General features: G+C 45.2%; 1 protein-coding gene across 1 annotated transcript in view; it reads right to left on the reverse strand.

The window, feature by feature from the left end:
- Positions 1 to 21,101, reverse strand: part of ADTRP (androgen dependent TFPI regulating protein) — a 68,287-nt gene that overhangs the window by 29,945 nt on the left and 17,241 nt on the right. The window contains 5 exon segments of the mRNA XM_076010758.1: positions 17,471 to 17,523; positions 17,526 to 17,571; positions 17,930 to 18,110; positions 19,154 to 19,187; positions 19,190 to 19,271. Of these exon segments, the coding sequence (XP_075866873.1) occupies positions 17,471 to 17,523; positions 17,526 to 17,571; positions 17,930 to 18,110; positions 19,154 to 19,187; positions 19,190 to 19,271 (396 nt within the window).

A 21,101-nucleotide genomic window follows, 5' to 3' on the forward strand; every position in this document is an offset into this window, starting at 1 on the left:
CAAAGTGTCAAGACAAATAGTGTCTGCCACAGACGCTGGGCAGAGTTGCTAAAGGCTTGCTTTCTGCCTCCAATGTCCCTCGGCCCCAGCACACCCCACTCTGCCCCGATGGAAGAGGAACCCTGGGGTCAGTCAAGGTCATGAAGAAGCTACTAGAGCAAGAGGTGGAACCTTCATTCATTCTCTCATGCAATAATCATTAAGTGCCCACCACATGCCAGGAGTTGTGTGAGGTGCTCAGGATTAAAAGGTAAAAAAGTGTGGTCCCTGCCCGTGTAGACCTTACTGTCTAATGGGTGAGGGTTTGGAAACATATAGATAACAATCATGATACCTGCTGTGAAGGGAAACAAACAGGAATCTCTGTGTCAGAATGCAAGGGAGGGACTTAATTCATGGAAGGCTGTCAAGGAAGGCCATTCTGAGAGGGCCACATCTAAGCCGAGTCCTAAGGGATAAGAAAGAAGCATGGAAGAGCAGGTGTAGAACATTCCGGGCCAGTGGAGCAGCATGTGCAAGGGTCCTGGTGTGGGAAAGAGCTTCAAGAGTTGCAGGAGCAGAGGAAAATCTGGAACGGATAGAACATGGCATGCCAGGGGGAGAGAGGCTCCATGTGAGTCTGTGTTGTCAAGTTTGCTGGGTTTGTTTGGCCATAGGAAGGAATTCAGATTTATTCTAAGTGAAATGGGAAGCCACTGCTGGGAATGAGAAAGGGGAATAATATTTCCAATCTGTTTTGCCGTTGTAGGAAGAAGGTTGAAAATGGAATCAGGAAGACCAGTTTGGAGGTATCGCATGGCTTAGGTGAGAAGTGAATGTAGCCACCAAGATGTTGGCAGTGGAACTGGAATGTGATCAGATTTGCAAGGTAATTCACAGGTAGAATGGACAAGAGTAGCTAACGAATGGACCTGAGAACGGTGGAATGGAGATGGCAAGGCCAATGCTGGTTTCTGTCTTGAGCAACTGGAAAGATGGTAGATGGTTGTTCCATGTCCCAAGATGGAGAAGCCTGGAATAAGTTTGGCAGTGAGAGTATAATATGTTCAGCTCTGCACATGCTGACTTGGGGATGTCTATGATGTGCCTATAGACGGGTCTATAACAGTGAGGTCAGGTAGGCAGTTTGAGATTCAAATCTGGAACTCAAAGGAGATTTAGCACATGGAGAGAGCCAAGGCCACGAGAACGAAATGCTGGGCATTATTGGGGAAAGAGCAGTGGCAGAGAAGAGGGCCCAGAAAGAATACCATCGTTTAGGGGGCAGGGAGAGGAGCCAGGCAGAGACTGAGATAGGAGGAGAACAAAAGGAGTGTAGTAACATAGGAGCCAAGGAAGCAGAGTTCCAGGGAGGGAGAATCCACGGTACCCAGTGCTGCTGAGAGGTGAGTAGGAAGGGGCAAAATCACGAGCCCTGAATTTGGCCATGTGGGGACAAGTGGGGACCAGAGGAATGAGCAGAGTGAGCATGGGGAGATGTTCAGGTCTGGGACAGTGCCCGGGGCTCTGTTCCACTCCGAGAGGCATGCTTGTTTCTTTCCCATGCGGCCTGAATAGCAATGTCTGCCCTGAATGAAACTCCTAATTAGCCAACCTGACTCTCACCCTCAAAAATCCTTGTGAGGATCAGGGCAGGGATCAGAAAAATGAACTTATGACGTGAGGTTGGCCTCTGCTTTGGGTGCTAGGAAGGGGAGTTCTTCTTTCCACATCTGTCCTTTCAACTTCTCGTAAAGCGGCTGCTTCCGAAGACTGCACGCCAGGGAATAGGCTCAGGGATGTGCCCCGGCGGCAGGCTGCCCTTCTGCTTCCGGTGCGGTGGGTCTCAAGCCAAGGGGCAAGAGGACCCAATCTAGTTCACAAGAATAGAGGGATGGGGACACTGGGGGGAAGAAAGACGCCGCCCCGATGTTGGCAGAGTCCCCACCTTGGGGTATGAGGCAGGTAGCACAGGCCTGGGGGACACCTGGGAGTTGGGTTTCTACTAAAACACCTGAGCGGGGGAAATCCCAACTAACAAGTAGGACTCGCATTTCTCCCCTCCTCAGAAGTAGGCCCAGGTGGGTCTGTAGGTTCGCGTGTATAACTCCCAACAGCAAAGTCAACCCGGCAGTCCTGGGTGCCTTAAAGCCCAACCCTGAAACTGTAAAACTATACACACTAAATAAACAGCATGTGCCAGAATATAGAGAAATACAAACTTGTGCTTAATTGTTACACGGCCCAGCATTAGAGGCATGCAATTTGAACACCTCGAGAGATCACAGTATGGTCAAGAGCCTTTTCTTAATTGCCAGAAACCCTACGGGCCTCTCCTTCAGGGACAGCTCCCAGCACCAGAAAGGACAATGCTCTAACAAATGCATCTATAATCACAATTTATTTAATAATATTATTACAGAGAAGCCTGTAGAATAAGTCTTAGGGAACAGAGCTCCTGTCCCCAATAAATGGATAAAACAGAATGGATTACTTAATCATTAGTTTTCTTTCTTTGCTTACGCCTATCCCTTTAAAAGGAGTATTTTAGAAACTTGGCATTTTCTTCTCAAATGTATTCTGACCGCCCGCCACAATACCCTCCCCAAGTCTGACTTTGTTATTAACTGGAATAGCTCAACTTGGGCTTACTTGCATAGAGTGGAGATTTGTGCCTTCAAGAACAGAAGAGATGCTTCCAGCAGAGAGACAACGTAGGACTGCATGAAAGGCTTTTCAGCATAAGCTACTTCCTGTATTAATTGGTTCGAACCTACCCCGCACCACTTCCGGTTCCACTGTGTTCCTAACGGTCAAAATAGCCTCTGACCGTGGATTCAAATTCCCATCAGATTTTTTTTTCTATTCAATATTTCATCTTCTACAGATATGGAAGTCATGCACCCCATGTTTATTATGATAGTAGTTATTCTAGAAATTATAGCATGCTTTTTTAGCTTGGGAATGGCTAACATAAGTCATTGCCTCCAGCCCCTCCCTACTAACAGCCTGAGGGAGCCTTAGAATATTCAATTCCAATCACCTCTCTCCCAATTTACACTATTTTTGTTCAGTATTTTTGTTTTTGATTTTTTAATCACCCCGAGTTGGACAAATTGCTTTGCCATTGCTTTTGGTTGTCCAAACCTCCCTTCTGAGATCATATTTCTTAAGTATAATCTTTAGCATTGCTATCAGAGAGGGTCTGTGGGTGGGAAAGTCTGTTCTGCTGTGTGTGAAAATGCCTTAACTCTGCCCCTGTTTTAAAGACACTTTCAGTGAGTAAACAGTAAGCAGGTTGATGGTTTTCTCCTTCAACACTTTGAAGCTGTTATTCCATCCACTGGCTTCTTTGTTGCTATTGAGAAGTTAGCTATGAGTCTAATCGTAGTTTATTTTTAGGAAATCCATCCTATTAATCTGGCTGCTTTTTGGATTTTTTTTTTTTTTTGTCTAAGGTTTCTGCAGTGTCACACAAGTGGCTCAATGAGAATGGCTTTTGTCCGTCCTTTGGTGTATGTGGGATTTATTTTGTACTTCTTGAATCTGAGGATTAATTGTGCATAAATTCTGGGAAATACTCAGTGCTTATTTCTCCAAATATTGCCTTTACATCACATTACCTCTCCTTCTGTTTTATTTTAGCTTTGGGGGATTTCTATTACTTTCTTGCTGTAAGCAAAGCGTTTAAAAAGCATTTATTGAAACCTTAAAATCTGTACCCCCATAATATGCCAAAATAATAAAAAAAAATGAAAAAAAAAAAGAATATTATTCACAATAAAAAAAAAAAAAAAAAGAGTTCTAAAAAATATTCCATTCACTGTGTTAGGTGTCTTGTCATGAAGGACTTTCTTCAGGCTTCTGTTCCAGCATATGGCCAGAAACGGAAGTCGCTCAGGATCTTGCTTCCTTGGGACGGGTGGCTTCTTCCTCACGTTAAAGGTTGTGGACGTGAATCGGAAGGAAGCGTGAATGTCATGGTCACGTATCAGCGGGGTTCACTCTAGGAAGCAGAAGCCCATCCAGGGGTTCCAACAACAAGGCTTTCGGGGCTAAGGCAGCTGTTGAGAAGGGTAGGAGCGTGGAAATCAAGGAAACTTCTGCTAGAAGTGGGTGGTTCATGGGAGCTTGCCAGGAAGCTGCCGTAAATGTCAAAAGAATCGCCACTATTGATCTCAGCTGCTTTAGCATGAAACGTGGGATTCCCAGGTGCTTGTGCAGAAGCCACTGCTAACCTCGTGTCTACAGACTCCCCGCACATCTGCTTGACACTGACATTAGAGAATAATGGCTTCTTCTCCTCCACATCTCAGCAAATGCCTGTCACTGGCTGACTCTTGCCTGGAACCACATGGAGAAAGGGATTCCAGGAACTGTGTGTGGCTCCAGGATTAGCCCCTGCGATGCAGAGGAGAATGGAGAAGAGGCGATGTGATTCCAAGCTGATAACGATTTGCCATAGGTCATGACGCATCACTGGTAGCACTTCATGTTGCACGTATAGTATTTTATTTGCACCTACCAACAACACTGAGAATTAAGGATGGTAAGCCTGCCTTTGCCTAATTTAAGGAACCAAATACCCAGAGAGGTTTATTAATTTTTCCAAAACCGCACAGCAAGACAATGGCAGAAATGGTACCAGAATTGAGGTTTTCAGGTACTTAAGCCAATTCTTTTCATGAAATCAAAGACAACTTTGTAGAAAATTTCTGAGATCAATCATTTTTGCAACGTGGACATATGGCTAACAAATTGTGCTTCCCCCACCCCAATCTGACTGTTAAGGATCCAGTTTTAACACCTTTATTCCTAGTCATTTATCCCTTTCAACTTTTTAGCTCAAGTAGATGTTTAACAGACGGGAAGGAACATTTATGAAGACAGAATTTCATTCACTGGGTGGTCCATTTCCTGTATCTGGGATGACTGAATTATCTGCATCATTCCCTAAAAGTCACCATATCAAACAAAACAAAACAAAACACACCAAGTGTCATTCCCATTGGATGTACAACTCAATATTCTACAAGAATTGTCAAATATCATTCAACAAATATTTCTTAAGCACCTTTTTTGCTAGGCTTACAATTTCTGTGATCATAATTTAATGCTACTGACTTTGACATTAGGTTAGTGAAGTATTATTTTAAAATATGTCAGTAAAATTATGCATATTAATTAAAATGTTCCCATATATAAGTCTTAAACTAAACTCCCTGTGCCAATTGGAGACAAAAGACCTTTATTAAATACTATTTGATAGGTTAAGTATTTTAATATTTCTGCCAATCATTGCTACAAAAGAATATTCATTGTCGAGCGTGAAATAGGTAAAAAAGGAAATCTCACCGTGTTATTGTCTGTTAGAGTCACACATCCTGAGATAATAGAATAGCAAAAACAGCATTTGCAAACCACAGCCACGGCCACAGCTTACTGTTCCTAATCAGTGGGCCTGTTACCATCAGGGCTTCATTCTATTTCATACTATCGTGATTAGATAGCTGGTTCTTTGCGTGGGGAGGGAGAGTGTGTGCCAACAGACCTGGAGATTTTTTTTTTTTTTGAGACAGATCTCACTTTGTTTTCCAGCCTAGCTCACAGCAACCTCAATCTCCTGGGCTCAAGCGATCCTCCTGCCTCAGCCTCCCGAGTAGCTGGGACTGCAGGCATGCACCACCATGCCCGGCTAATGTTTTATATATATGTTTTTAGTTGGTCAATTAATTTCTTTCTATTTTTGGTAGAGACGGGGTCTCGCTCTTGCTCAGGCTGGTTTCGAACTCCTGACCTTGAGCAATCCACCTGCCTCGGCCTCCCAGAGTGCTAGGATTACAGGCGTGAGCCACCCCGCCCAGCCTAGACCTGGAGATTTTTGTGTTCATGGGGATACTTTCAAGTGGCATCTGGGGCCTTTTGGGTTGTCAGCCACAGTTAGAGGTTTGCAGGTATACACTCAGCACTCAGAGTAGAATCAAATCACTGAGATTAGTGATTCAAGTGAGAATTCACAGAATAATCCCAACCTTGGGCAGATCTTTTGCTCACACTTGTGTAGACTCTGGCAGATGCCTCTGTCTCTCACACAGCTTAACATGCACGAGATGCCTAGAGAAAGAGTTCTCTTCTGCCCCCGTTTCCTCCTTCTCTTTAGCTTTGCACCCGTGTAAAACTTTAGAGGAAATGGATGCATCCAGGGAATATGTGGAAGTGATGGAAGGGACTGAAACTGGGGTAAGCAAGGCTGGAGGTAGGTTGGAAGAATTGGTGAGATTCAGGAAAGAGTTGGCAGAGTGTGGACCTTCTATGAAAACAGACTTGGCTCTCGGATTGGGACAGGGCAATGAAGGACAGAGCTGAGAATTTACACACTCAAGACATGAAGCCTCTGGGGGCTAAGAATCCACGTGAGGAATGTGTGATACCTGGGCAAGTGTAATTCCACCATCAGAAAGCCTACTAGACAATGCCCTGCAGAACTATTCCCCTGGCTGGTAATCTAAGGACCTGGAGGTGGGAGGGATACAGAGGAGTAGGACAAACTCAGATTCCCAGTTAGGCACCGGCGGCTGCTTGGTAGGCCGCAAAGATGATGGCCAAGACGGGGACCAGGAGATGTGGGGGCTGGTTGAGGGCCTGTCAGCGTCTCCTCGTCCAAGGCAAGGCTGGGGCTCCGCAGCCGTCAGAGTGTCTGCCTCTGGGGTTATTAAGCAACTAGAGGCGCGGTGGGAGCTTTTCTGTGCTGGCAGTTTAATCAGGAAGAGGAGTGTCAGATTGAACTTGGCAGAGAAGGCTTCCCCATCCACCCAGCAGGCTGCTCTTGGGCATTCTCACATCTGTCTTGAGATCATGAGACTTTAGCTATTTCCTACCCACTTAGATTTTAATTTTTTTCTTCTCTTGGTGTCTCGGAGTGATTTAGGGTCTTCTGTTATGAGTTTCTCCACCCTGGTCACTCCCCAGCGTCAGGTCATCCTTCCCGCCGGGCGGTACACACGGTTGCCATGGCAGTGAGGGCCGGGTGATTCAAGCAGGAAGGGGACTCGTTGCAAACCCTCAAGGGCGCTGAACAATTCCAATTACTAAAATTCCTGGTAACTTCTCAGAAGACAGCTATGCTTTTTTTTGATCACTAAAAACCTTTGACCATGATTTAGAAATTGGGATGTATTTTCTACTGCTATCCTGTTTAAAAAGCAGCCCGTCAATAAACAACAGAGAATCACTGGATAATGGAATTTTCCACGGGATAATAGAAAAGAAGGCTACTCTCGAGCACAATTGGAAGTTCTTTGAATTGGGATTAAAAGAAGAAAAGAAAAAGGCATACTTTTGTCTTCCTGGTCCCTGCATTCCAGAGTTGAAGAAAGCAAGCACACGAGGGCTTGGCTCTGGTTATGTAAAACCTTAAGTGGACTGTAATCCTGGGGCAGTTTATTATTAGACTCCCTTCTGTTTACCTTCAGATTTCCTGGGGGACAAGGCGGCTTTAGGGTCATTTTTCAGATAACTCTGCTTCCTAATCCCAGTCTAGCTTCTGGTTTTACTGTGGAGTTTTAGGCATTCAACTCATTGGTGTCTCCCACGTACATGCTGCAAGAGATTCCAACCCACCTTGGGATAGGAAGTGAATGGGATAAAACATAAAAAGTGTGTCTAGAAAGTGTTTCGAAACAACGAGACAACCCATAAATAACACCGTAGTGATTGCACCTGAAATAATAGCCGAGCACTGTTCATCGGGGTGCGGGGAATCATTCCATTTTCCTTCCCTCTCAGGGACTGCAGTGGGTGTTCAGCAACACTCTGAACAAGGGTCTTTCGCTCTGTGTGCCGTGGGAGCATCCCTTCATTGGCTTAATTAACGTGCTCTATTAGGGTCACATGAGACGTTATTTCCCAACACCATGTGGTAGTCGCTGTTGCCGCATCTTCTCGGTCTAACGTAGACCTGGTCAGGGGCAGAATACGGCCACAGCAGATTTTAGAACGTCATGGTACAGTAGATGAGATCAGAGTTCAGTGACTTGATGTGAAGTGGTTGCTTCTGAGATTGTGGCTTCAAAAACATTTCACATGTCCTGTGAGGGGCGTCACCTTAAAAATGCGTTGAGATGTCACCCGTGGGGGAAACTGCGGAAAGAGTACCCAGGATGCTATTATTTCTTACACTTCCATGCAAATCTATAACTATCTGAGAATAAAGAGCTTAATGAAAAACGAGTTAAAGAATAGAGTAAAAGAAAAACTATGTGGACAGTAGATGCTGGATATATGTTCATATAAAGATTACGGAGGGAAGAAACTCACTTTCTTTCTGACTGTGGGACGGGGCTTGCCTTGAGCAAAAGATGTTTTAAGCAATCCAGTATTAGAGAAAACACAGGTCTATGACTGAGGATCATATTCTAGATCCAGTTCTGGCACTAACAGGTTCTGCGGTCTTGAGTAAGTTGAATCAACTACTTGAACCTCAGTTTTCTCCTCTGCAAGGTGGGCAGTTTGTAGAGACTGCAGCATTTTAGCTCTATGGATTCCAGGTGGATATTTATGTCTCCAGGAAGCAACACAAGGGAAGGCGAATTAGGGTGAACTGCTGATGTATTAGGGCTAACATCGACTGAGCTCACTGTCAACACAGAAAAGAAACAATTTGCAAATACAACATTCATTGAACCCAAATGGGTATGTGAAGTATGTATTGGAAATAGGTTTTTACTCTTGACTCCTTTTGCCTGGAAAACAGGACTTAATAGAGGAAAAATAAATCTATGGTATCTTTCCAGAGTTCCCATAAAAAAGAAATACAGAGTCTGAAATTAGGGAGAGCTTCTTATTTTAAGTGATTCTACACCGTATGATGGCATCTCCCATGATACTCACCCCCAACCTCAGCATCTTTTACTCTCCAGTCTGATTATAGCACTTAAAGGTAGGGACCATTCCAAGTTCAAAACCTTCCACCCATCTCCTTTGCCTATAGATAAAAACCAAATCATTAGCATTCACACTCTTCAACATTTGACCCCACATGTACATGTCTGTCCTGCTTTTCCTCTCTTTGACACTTCTGCTCTTGCCAAACTGACTGTTCTGGGTTGAATAGTGTCCTCCTCAAAATCACATCCTTCCTGGAATCTCAGAATGTGACCTTATTTGGAAATAGATGCAGATGTAATTAATTAAGATGAGGTCCCACGGGTAGAGTAGAGGGCCTTAAGCCAACCCAACTGGGGTCCTTACAAGAGAGGAGGAGAGACACAGAGGGGCATGCGCACAGGGAAGATGACGTGAAGATGGACACACACGTGCACACACACACACACACACACACACGAGACGACACCATGTGATGACGGAGGCAGACTGGAGTGATGTGTCTATCAGCCAAGGATTGTGGCACCACCAGAAGCTAAGAGAAAGGCATGGAACAGATCCTCCCTGGAGCCCCCTGAGAGCCTCTACTGACACCTTGATTTCAGAGATTTCAGATGTCTGGTCTCCAGAATGGTGAGGGAATCAACATTTCTGTTGATTTAAGCCCCCTAGTCGTACTCTGTCATGGCTCCCTAGGCACCCATACACTGACCTGCTTCCTCACGGTACCCTGAGCCGCCTTGGGCCACTTCTCTGCCTTGGCTCATTGTTCCTCCTGCTTGGACATCACTCGCTGTCTTTTTTATCCATCCTTTGAAAGTCCATTCACATCTCCACCTCGTGCACCGCCCTTCCCAATGCGTGCAGTGGGAGGGGACCTTTCCCTCTAAAAGGAGGCTCATACCACTTGTTGGGGCTTATCCTATGCTTGTTGGTGGCACCTTGTGGCTTGTTGCTTGATTTTTTATTGTTTTCATGATGGGGATCTCGTCACCTACCCTCGGCTAGCCCACATGGTGCCTGGTCCGTGACTAGCACCTTATCAGATGTCAATGAATATTGGTTGTTGGGCTGATTTGTTAGTAGCGGAGACCCAGCACCATTCTTTAAAATAAGAGCCCCCTATGTGTGGCTGCATAAAGCACATAGCCCCCTGGTTTCCTCCAGTCTCTGAGGAAAGTGGCTTTTCAGTACCCACAGAAGCACTTCAGGGCGGAGTGTGGGAGAGCTGAGGGCGTGGGGAGAATTTGGTTTGGCCGTGAAGAGTAACATGTGGTCACAGCCCGTCCGTCCGTCAGTCTGCTCTGTGATGGTTCAGAGGGCGTGCTCGCCACGTCTGGGGCAAAGCCTTCCCTCTCTCGCTTCTCTCTTTCTGATCACTTTGCCCTGCTCACGCTCCAAGTCAGCGTCACAGAGGACAAAACTGAGGCCCATATTCCGTAAGACAGTGTGGAGGAGGGGCGACCCTGCTCACCGGCAGGGAATGAGGTGGGCCAGGCGTGGTGACTCACGCCAAGCGACATTTACAGAGGGAGGCCCATTGCTCACCAGCAAGATGCCAAGCAGAATCTCTTTGTTGGGCCCTTTGCAAGGCTGACACTTAGCCAGCGATTCCCTTTAAGGGATTGGGGCAGGGCAGAGAAGTAGAAGGACAGAAGGAGAGTAGAAGCTTCTGGAAAAACCTAAATAAAGCGCTGACATTATCAATATTTGGGAATGTGCTCTCACCCTTATCAATATTGATCAATATCCTTCCAGATCTGAATCTCCTTCTCTGACCAGCCATCCTGAGCTTTCTCTTTTCTATTACCACACTTGTCACCCGTATCATACAATCACTATCACATTATATGTGTTTATTATTTCATATTTTATATATTACATATCAAGTTACATGTAGTGTATATATGTAGGGCCTTATTGTCTATGGATGGATACTGCAACACTTTTCACAAAGGAAATACTCAGAATACAGCCCATTATTACATGAGCTTAAATAGGTTATTGCCACTTTTATACAACGAAACAAATGGAATCCCTCGTAGCATGGAGTGTCAGACAAGCCTCTCAAAATGAAGGGAATGAAATGCAGAGACTAGATTTGCATTAGTTGGTGTTGTCGTACAGCACGGTGGGCTGAGTCTCGGTCCCCAAAGATGCCCACATCCTAATCCCTGGAACCTGGGGACTTGTCACCTCCATGGCAAATGGGACTTGGAAGATGCAATTAAATTGGGGACCTTGAGAGGGAGCGGTTATCCTGGATTGTCTGGGTGGCCCAGTGTAATCCCAGGGGTCCTTCTAGGAGGGAGGCAGGAAGGGCAGAGGCAGAGAAAAGATGCCGTGGAGACAGACGCCGAGCGGGAGGAGCTGTGATGGCAGAAGCAGAGGTGGGAGTGAGGCGCTTTGAAGACAGAGGCAGGGGCCACGAGCCAGCAAGGCAGGCGGACTGCAGACGGAAGAGGCACGGAAACAGACTCTCCTGTAAGGACTCCAGAAGGAACGCAGCCCTGCTCATCATACCTGGACTTTATCCCTTAACACCCATTGTGAACTTCTGACTTCCGAACTGTAAGATAATAAATTCGCATTGTTTTTAGCCACTAAGCATGTGTTAATTTGTTACAGCAGCAACAAGAAACTGACACACACTTTGCACACCCTTAAGACCGCCCTTGCACAAGTCGCCCGTGAGTTCCACATTGCCAAGGCCAGTGGAAAGGTCTGACTCCAGTCTTCTCACAAGCTCATCTCACCCAACCTCTCAGCAGCTTGGGACATAAAAGACTTCCTCCTTCTGGAACCATTTTTATACTGACTTCCAGGAGACTAAGCTGCCCTGGGCTTCCCTAGAGCTCACTGGCACCTGACTCCTTTGCCGGGTCCTTCTTCTCTTCCTTCCAACCATGGAAGATTTGAGTAGTCTAAGGCTTAGTCCTGGAATGGTTTGTCTAACCACAGCTTTCCCTAGGTGATCTTATTCAATTTAACCTTAAAACCAATCTTTAGGATGAAGACAACCAAATTTATGTCACCAGCCCAGATATCTCCCCTAGTTAATCACACCTTTTCCTTGGGTGATTTCATCCATTTAACTTTAAAACCAATCTTTAGGATGAAGACAACCAAATTTATATCACCAGCCCAGAAATCTCCCCTAGGTGTGTCCAACCTAGGGCATTATGTTAAGCTGCCTATTCCACATCTTGACATCATTGTGAATAAGCATCTCAAACCAATATCCAAATAGAACAATTGATTTTCTTATCCATAATCCTTGTACCTCCCTAGCATCTCTATCTATACTGTTTTCCTATAGCTTAGGCTAAAAATCTTATTTCTTCTTCTTCTTCTTTTTTTTGGGGGGGGGCCATATATATCAAGCATATATGTATACTTTGGGGGGACAAAGTAGGCCTCCCTGAAAAGGTGCTTTTTTCCATCATTTCCATCATTCTCAGAATAAAATCCTAACTGATTACAAATCCTGTGAGGCCTAATCTGAACCCTGGCTACACAGCCTGTCATCTTCTCTCTACTCACTTTGAACTGGCCATACCAGCTTTCTTCCTTTTTCCTAAAGAGCCAGTATTTCCTTGCAGGGGTTTTATACTTGGCTGTTCTGTCTGTCTGGCCAGAGCTTGCCATGGCTATTTCCCTCACTCTGATCAAACTTCTGTTAAATGTCAGAGAGATATTTAACATCATCACAGAGACACCCGAATGGCCCTGCCACCTGTAAACCTGCCTCCTTTCCACAGTCATGTGCACGCACACGCAAAACCCTGTTTTATTGTCAGTGGTAGCACTTTCCCTACCTGGCATGGTATGATTCATTTATTGGTGATTTATTGCTTATGTGTGTATACTCCACAATGCAGGCTTTTTTCGATGGTCTTGTTCATTGCTGCATTCTCAGCTCTTAGAATAGGACCTGGTATACAGCAGGCACTCAATAAATACTTTTAAGCACCTCCTTTTGTTGAAGTCAAACATCTTGCTTATTAATTATTGCATACATTAGCTAGATTCTATATAAATATTAGATTAGGTATGTAATATCTATATTTTAAATTTCTGAAGGTTAGGAAACAAATGTCATCTTTCTCCATAGAGACAAAAACACCACCAAGCACATAATAATGACTTTTTTATGTGTATAATTCTTGATTTTGGCTTTTGATATGAACTCACCATTGGGAATCATCTGGGGGCCTTTTTACCAAGCAAATGCTGAGATATGTCAGGCATTCTTATCTTGAGGTCCATAAATGGAATTTAGAGGGTTTGTGAGCGTCCTAAAATTGTGCACAAAATTTAATAGGTATTTGTGTTTTCCTAGGGGAAAGGTTCATAGATTTGCTCAGATTTACAGGAACTCTATTCCCCAAAGCTTGAAAACCACCAAGCTGCCCAGAGATAGCCAGACAGTGGGTGACGCACGCGCAGGGGCAGGGCCGGGCTCACGTGAGGAATCAGGAAGAGGTGGGAGGAGTTCGGGACGCTAGGGAGGAAGGGTGGTCACCTTACTTACTCCTCAGGCCTCAGGCACTCCTACTTAGCAGCCCGACAATTTCACACCAAGCTTGTGAGCGGAAGAGAAAAATCTGAGAGTGGGTCCGAATTCTGGTGATACACAACATCTTGCATGCTCTAAGGAAGAAACCCAACGATTTGGTTTCACTCCCTGGGTGTTCTGATTCCTCAGCACACTCCTGGCAGAGGGCTCAAAGGCCGTCCAGGTTGCCCAGCCATGCCCTGCATGGGGGTCACAGCCAGGCCAGGACAGACGGGTCACAGACGCCTTCCTGTCCCTTTCCTTCCTTGGCAGTAATCATGTCCCACTGCATGACACTGTCTATGCCACTGCCTTGTATTAGCGTTGACTGTCATTTTATTGTTTCAACTTTGTGTGTGTGTTCTAGACTCAACCAGACGTCAAAACCCTTGCCAAATAGCGATCATGGTGTCACACACAGTAGTACCTAACAATTAGTTTTCAAGTGAATAAATGATAATATATAATAGTAAATAACTAAGTAGCTGTATTTGGTACTTTCTTCAATTTAAAGACCCAGGGAAAGGCCTGTCTCTTAGTAGCAGATTGTTTTGGAACTTACATCAATAGCAAGGCAGGTTTTTAGTTCTAAAACTCTGTGATCATGGATTAAGAGCTAAGGCAATGCATCCTGGCCGGTAATTCTTAAGTTTTACGTGATAATAACTGAGACCCATGTAGTCCTTGCCGGCTGTTAAAGTCTCTGCACACATTCTCAAAAGTCATGTACTATTTCTCACCCATAGACGGGGCTCAGAGGGGGTTCCTTGATCTATTTCACCTCTCATTTGGGGCAACCTAAACACTATAGGTTGATTTACAGAGAAATAAGTTCCCCAGCTCCTTTCAGGTTAGGATCTGATAGTTTTCTCGGTTACTGAGAGTCCTCTTCCTGCTATTTAAATCTGTCTGCTCTGATTCTATCTTTAGTAGGCATTTAGATAAGACCTGAGGAGTTAATGTTTTCTTGGCAAAACCTGGAGGAATACTTTGCTGTTCTTTCCCTTCTTTTGTGAAGAGTGGAGATCTGCTTAGCAATGAAACAGTCAGGCTGATCTGCCTTAGACAAGACACCCTGCCCACGGAGGATGCACTTGTCTCCCTGATGTCACTGCTGGGTCTGAATACATAACAGGGGCAGAAAAATGTCCATTAGAGACACTTGACCATCAGCTTAGAATGGTCTCACTGCAATGACAAGTTCCCAATGAGCCATAAGGGTTGGACTGGGAGGATTCCAAAGGCTTGATTATTCATGAAGCTTCTAGAACCACACTCTGTCCAAGGGGAGAGTGGTATTTCTTAACTTTGACAAACACTACTCATAAAACCCGGGGCAGCATCACAAATGGTAACAGGGAAAATATCACAAAGCTAAGGCAGGAATAGGGGTGTTGGGAAATGCAAGAGACTTTCAGGGCAGCTTGGCACTGGTGGTGCCAGACAATAGTTCTTACACTGTAGGAAGGAAAAAGCAGCTGTCCAGGGACCAGGGTCAGCCCCACATGGAGGTATTGTGACTGCCCAGCATCACTCTGGCTGCCACAGCAGTGGTTTCCCACCAACAATTATATTTGCTCCTTCAGTACTTGGTAAAATGTGGAAAGTGTAAACAAATTGACCCAATAGCAGCCATTACCACGTCAGCTCACACTAGGACTTACAAGGTTGGCAGACAGCATTCCCTGAGGTAATAGGCCAGGAGGATTTAATAGTGAAGACAGAAAATGTCCAGAGTAAGGGACACAGACTGGAAGAGAGGGATGAGATATGATCATAAGGACACTCAATTCGGAGAAGACACCAAAAGGAAGCAGGAAGTTTGGAGACGTTCACATTAGGGACACCCAAAGCCAAATTGCTGATAGCAACATTTTTCCTAGAGATGGCTGTCTTGGGAGTTTCTTCAATTAAATTGAGAGAATCACAGAAACATCTGTGTCTGACTCAGGGCAGGCCTCCCGCTCCTTGTCTCTCCTGTCACCATTGTCTCACCTCCTTTGATCCCTGCCCCTTCTCTCCAAGGGATTGCGGTTACTTGGATGACCAAAGGGCAAGCAGCAGTGTCAAAGAGCAGCTCACAAAGGCCCCCAAATACTTAAGGATCTCTGTTGTACGTGTCTGCCTTGCTAATTAGCTCACGGACGTGATGTACATTATCCAGCTCTTTGCTTCCAAAATTATCAAAAATCCATATGGCTGTTTATTTAGCAAGGTCACAAATATTGGGCATCACCATCATAACTATCTGGAAGAAATCCAACCTTATATCAACATAGGAAATGGAACCCCAAAGAGAGAGGGAGCCTTCAGCCGTTGTAAGAAAACCGCAAGACGAGCTCACAAAGCCTTGAGAAGGTGTTTGATAAATGTATTTGGCCCCAAGTGAAAGACACTTAAAAGACTGCCTTTTTATTATTTTAGTAACATCTAGCTCAGCCAGTTGTTTCAAATCACTTCTCAGAGTTCTGGTCTATTAGCATACAGATGAGAATTCTGGAATTTTTTTTTAAGTAAGAATTCTCACTTTGCCATATTGATCCAGTAAAGTGACATTCTTTTGATTGCCTGGTGAATTATGAAATGAAACCAGACCGAACCACAAGTTCTGGACTCATTGTAGCAAAAGGCAACGCTGAGTGAATTCACCTTGGATTTCAGTCCTAGCTGTGCCATGAGCTTGGTGGCCTCCAGGCAAATCATTTACCCTCTCTGAGCTGTTTGTTTTTCCATTTGTAAAAAGCAGGATTACAGTAGTTATTCAAAGAAGGTTGTGTGAATTAAATGTGCTTATACCTGAGGAATGTGCTTTATACAGTGTAAAGTTCCTTTAAAAAGCAGGAATATTCCCTACATAGGGTCTCAGATTAATATTAATGGGAAATTGGGCAGGTGAGGAGTTTGTCGGATAAGAAGAAGGTGGTAAAATGGGGGTTCCTAGAGACAGACTTATTTTATATAGATTTTTGGTCCTAAACTCTAAATTAGACCAGAACTGGAGTCTACTAGTCAATCAACAATCAGTAACTCACTGAGCACAATATTTAAACTGCAATTAGAGTTTTTTCCTGGGAAGTAAGGCACGTGGCAGGGGCAGAATTACTGGACTGAGTTGCTGTTCCAAGTTGCCATTCCAGGTGAGTTTTAAGACAGTGGAAGAGTTGGCAGGTAGAAGAAAGTCTGTGGGTGAACCCAACGAGCCCTAATATGCTGCTCCCTGGTGTTGGGCCCAATATTGTTTAGTTTTTTTTTAAATGCCATTTGCTTCACAGAATCTGAGACCTCCTTATTAACTCCTACTGTGGAAAGCCATGTGTAAGTACTGAGAAGCTGAGTTGGGACTTTGAACGGTTACTTTGTGCATGTGGCACTAAGGACTCAGTCTCGCTCCTCCAGCAGAGACCTGGACAACCTCATGGCAGCCCTGTGTTGTCCGGGTCACTGGTGTCCAGGTTCCAGTGACCTGTATATCTCAGAACAGTTCTGTTTACTATTTAGCTGCTCAAAAAAACACAAGAGTGTGTGAAAAACCAAATGGAAACGTATCCATGGAAATCGGTGAATACTAATTCCATTTGCGATGCACAGTCCTGACCGGCATTGCTTAAGTAGCTGCTGGTGAGAGCCGTGGCACATTCTTTGGATGTTGGGGTGGACTTTTGTTTTCTTGAGCTTTCTTTATTCCATTTCCAGATCAGAATTTCATGATGTGTCATTTGCAGAGGTCACTTCTCTTTCAGGACTGCAGCCACCAAAACGTTGCCCTCTGGGTGAGCGTCTTCCAGTGACTTCCTAAGCAATGTGGCAGAGACTCCTGCCTGGGTCTCTCCTCTGCTCTCGGTGAACACTCTGCGGTGACAGTACTGGCTTGTGTTCATTCTGTTCCCTCAAGGTGCTCTTTAAATAAACAGTGACAGGACAAAGAGGGAGGAGTAGACTGGATTTTGGGAGTTAATGAGAAGTTTGGAGACATAGATAAGGCACTCTGGGGTTTTCAGTACAGAGGCTATTGGTGTTCTATGTTCACTGTACTTTCCCCTCACTTGCCACCCTTGCACGATTCAGCCGCACTGGAAAGACACCATCCAGGATTTTGGCATAACGAGTTCTTGATTTTAGAGAAAGAGGGTGCAGAATGCCAAAAATACAAACTGGAAAATAAAATGCAAAAATGGCATCATTAAGTTTGTTTTTAATCAGAGCTTCTTAAGATAACCAAGGAAACATAGCTAAATAAAAATACCTATTTTAAAGCTATCATCTATCTATCTATCTATCCATCAAGCTATATATATATATATAAACATTACATTATAGGAATGTAAAACAAAGGAAAAATTGCTTATTGTAGAACTGCTGTATCTGCTCCTTCTAGGGGTCCCTCAATGTGCTAGTAAGTTGGGGATCAATTCTTTGTCATCGTCGTAGGCAGAGAAAATATGGATAAACAGCATTCACAGGCCATTAGTCATTTAATTTAACCACTGACTTCTTTCTCTAAACTTTCACCAGGAATGCTGAAAGCGGGTCCATCCCACCCTCTAAGCAGGTGTGGCAAGAGGAAGCAGGCAGGCTGGAGGTGAGGACGGGAAGTGCCGGGTCCCCAGGACAGTGCACGAGCGGGTAACTGAGAGGTGGGTCTCCACTGCTCAGGACTTTGAACTGATCTCCCTCCTCTTGGGCTCCTTGGCTATCTCATCACAGCATCCGTCCTCTGTGTTACAAAGTGAGTGCAGAGATGGGGGGAAGTCTACAAATCTTCGGCTCTTCCTAGCTTCTGAAATTTCATACGCTCAATTTCTAAGGCTTAAAACATGAACAGACATCATCGTTAATTTAAAAAAAGCAAAAGACAAAAAGAAGTTCTATGGGGGTGGGGGTGGAGGTATCCTACCAGGTAAAACTGGAATGCCAGCACTGCTATTATCTGAGAACTCAGTAGTGTTTGGAGAGTTTCATTTTGCATTCAAGTTTGCAGTCGCAGTGCTATAGGAAGCAGGACAATGACAGGTGGAAGAAGGTAATCATTTCTAATTATTGGCCCTGCTGGGCAGCAGACAGGCTTGATCTCAGTTTGTTTCCATTCTGGCTAATGAATGGAAACGAGAACAATGTCCCAGAAACGTGGACAGCATCGGCACACCAGCTTACTGTTCCTTGCATATGTCTTGCTTCTTCTTGATGTGCATTCATTCAACAACATGAATGGGGTGCCTACTGTGCACCCCACACTAGGCTGCCTTTTCTCCTCAATTGTCTTTTCCATGGGCCAACACAGAAGGTCGCATATCTTTTGTAAAAAAACATTTTTAATTTGATGGTTTTCCACTTGCAGAAGTAGCATATGCCTATGGCAGCAAGTGAAACGCCATGTATAAAAGGGATGGTAAGTCACCTCCCTGCCCAGGTTCTCCGTTCCCATCATCCTGATGGAGCCAAGGCTGTGTCAGCTGTACTGTGATCAAGAAGGCTCCTTCAAACTTCCCCATCAGAGAGCAACAAGGATCTTGTATGAGCCTTCACAAAGGGACAAAAGCTAAGGATGCAGCTGACCGGTCACGTGCCCTGTTTCCTAAAGACACTGGGCAATGGGGTGCAGTTAGATAGGACACTGGTGCAAACACAGTTGCTCTGGGCCCCAGTACTGGGCTCCCAAACAGCCTTGCTGCCCAGGAGAAGGGTCTGTTCATATGCACATGTCCGCTGTATTGCAAACGCATCTTCCTAACCTACTGCGGATACAGGAAAAGCAGTTCTCTGAAGGCATTAGGCCCTTCATACCTCTCCTCCCTTTGATTCTTTTCAGTGCATCATCCAAGCAGGCGACCCCGTAGAAAACGGCCTGTAAGAGCTAAATTCATTACAACAAATGAGGGCATTTTCATTTGCCTTAATTAATACCTTCCTCACTGATGGAAAACTCCATCCCTCTGGGAGCAATGTTGACGCGAGAGGGAGGGCCCTGCCGAGCTGTTTTGGTGGAGAGCCAATTCCTGGGCTGGGCTTCTAGCTCATTGGGTCCTGACCTTGCTTGCAAAAACTGATTGAGTAAATTCGTTTGGGGGATAATAATGTGTACAGTGTTTAGTGTAATGGACTTGAGCTAAAATGGAAACAAAATAAAGAGTCTGCTTAAAAGGAGAATGTAATGAGATAGATACGTTGGTGGCCCAGAGGTGGGAAGAACTAAATAAGCAGCACAAGGACAAAGAGCCAGACGCAGTGGTGGGCACTGCCGGGCATCCTCGGGGAGGAAACGGTAAGAAAAATGCCTCGAGCTGAAATCTCAATAGAGAAGCCCGAACAGGTTCACGAGCACCGTGTGGAGCTCTGAGGGAGGAGCTGATGTATTTCCTTCCTTCCAGGGGGTGCTTGAAGGCCTTACAGAGAGGACCTGGTTGAGGGAGTGATTTGAGTCCACAAGGATAAACCAGACCGTGGGTCTGGTGGGTTACTAAGTCCTGTGAGGTCCCCGAGGCCGGGTGAAAGAGAAGCAGGGTCTTTTTCAAGGAAGGAATATGACACCACGGGCAAACCTTGCCCATTCTTGCTGTTCTGCACACTCCCGTGGCTTCTCATTTAAGGCCTGCTGGGTTGGTTTTGAGTTATGCTCACATCAGAATCCATGCTAATCCTCGAAAGCTCGAGACTGGTGCAAGAGGGGAGTCTGGACTCCGCTTTTAGAGTGTGAGTCAGGCAAGTTCTGGAACCTGGGGGAGCTGGGCTGGTGATTGAGCAAGTCGGCTGTTGGGGAACAATGTGTGAGGTCTGCACTCAGGGAAGGATCTAGCAGAGCTGGCCTTGTGCCTCTGGGCTGAGAAGGTGGGCAGGAGAAGACACAGGGCTGGATCAGAAGACCAGTGGCACCCACTGCCCAGCAGCTTGTGAAAAATGTGGGCCCCCAGCCTCATCCCAGACCATGGAATCAGAATCTTTGGAATTGAGGTCCCAGAGATGGTTTTCTAACAAGCTCTGCAGGTGATCCTTACATAGGTTAAAGTTCTAGAACCACTGGACTAGTCCTAAACTTAGCATTCAGAATCTTACTGACTACCCGAAGCTATAATAGCTGATTTTTATTCAACACTTGATAGGTGCCACACACTGAACTAAGCTTTTAATTCTCATAACAACCTTATTATTAAGCTCCAACCACCACTATATTACAGATGAGGAAACTGAGACACACAGAGATTAATACACTTGCTAAAATTCCATGACAGGTGAAGGCCAAAGCCAGAATTTAAAACCCAGAGTTTTGTTCTTGAGCTAAACTTGAAAAAACTTTTTTTTAAAAAAATTATCAGGTTTCTAAGAATAGCTCTGATAAAGGACTGGGGCAGGTCAGGAGAGAGATAATTCTCTCCAGGTGGGAGATTTAAAAACAACCTCAAGAAATTCCCACCCTGGATTCTCACTTTATAGAGGATCTAGTGGCCTAGGTGTGGGGTTTTTTCCAGTCCTCCTGGGTGACTCTAGTCCTGAGCAGCCGAGGTTGAGACCAGCTGCCTAGAGGAGCTCCCGCCTGGCATTGCAGACCCAGCGGCCCCCAGAGAGGAGGGGCCGGGAGATCTGTGCAGTTGGACCCTCATGGTGGGACGAGATTGCTGGAAAGAGAGAGGGGAGAGGGCGGAAGCAGGAAGTGGGTTGTGGGGCAGGAGGGGAAAGAGGGCAGCAAACG

Source organism: Microcebus murinus, chromosome 15 (genome assembly GCF_040939455.1).
Source record: "Microcebus murinus isolate Inina chromosome 15, M.murinus_Inina_mat1.0, whole genome shotgun sequence".
Taxonomy (NCBI): domain Eukaryota; kingdom Metazoa; phylum Chordata; class Mammalia; order Primates; family Cheirogaleidae; genus Microcebus; species Microcebus murinus.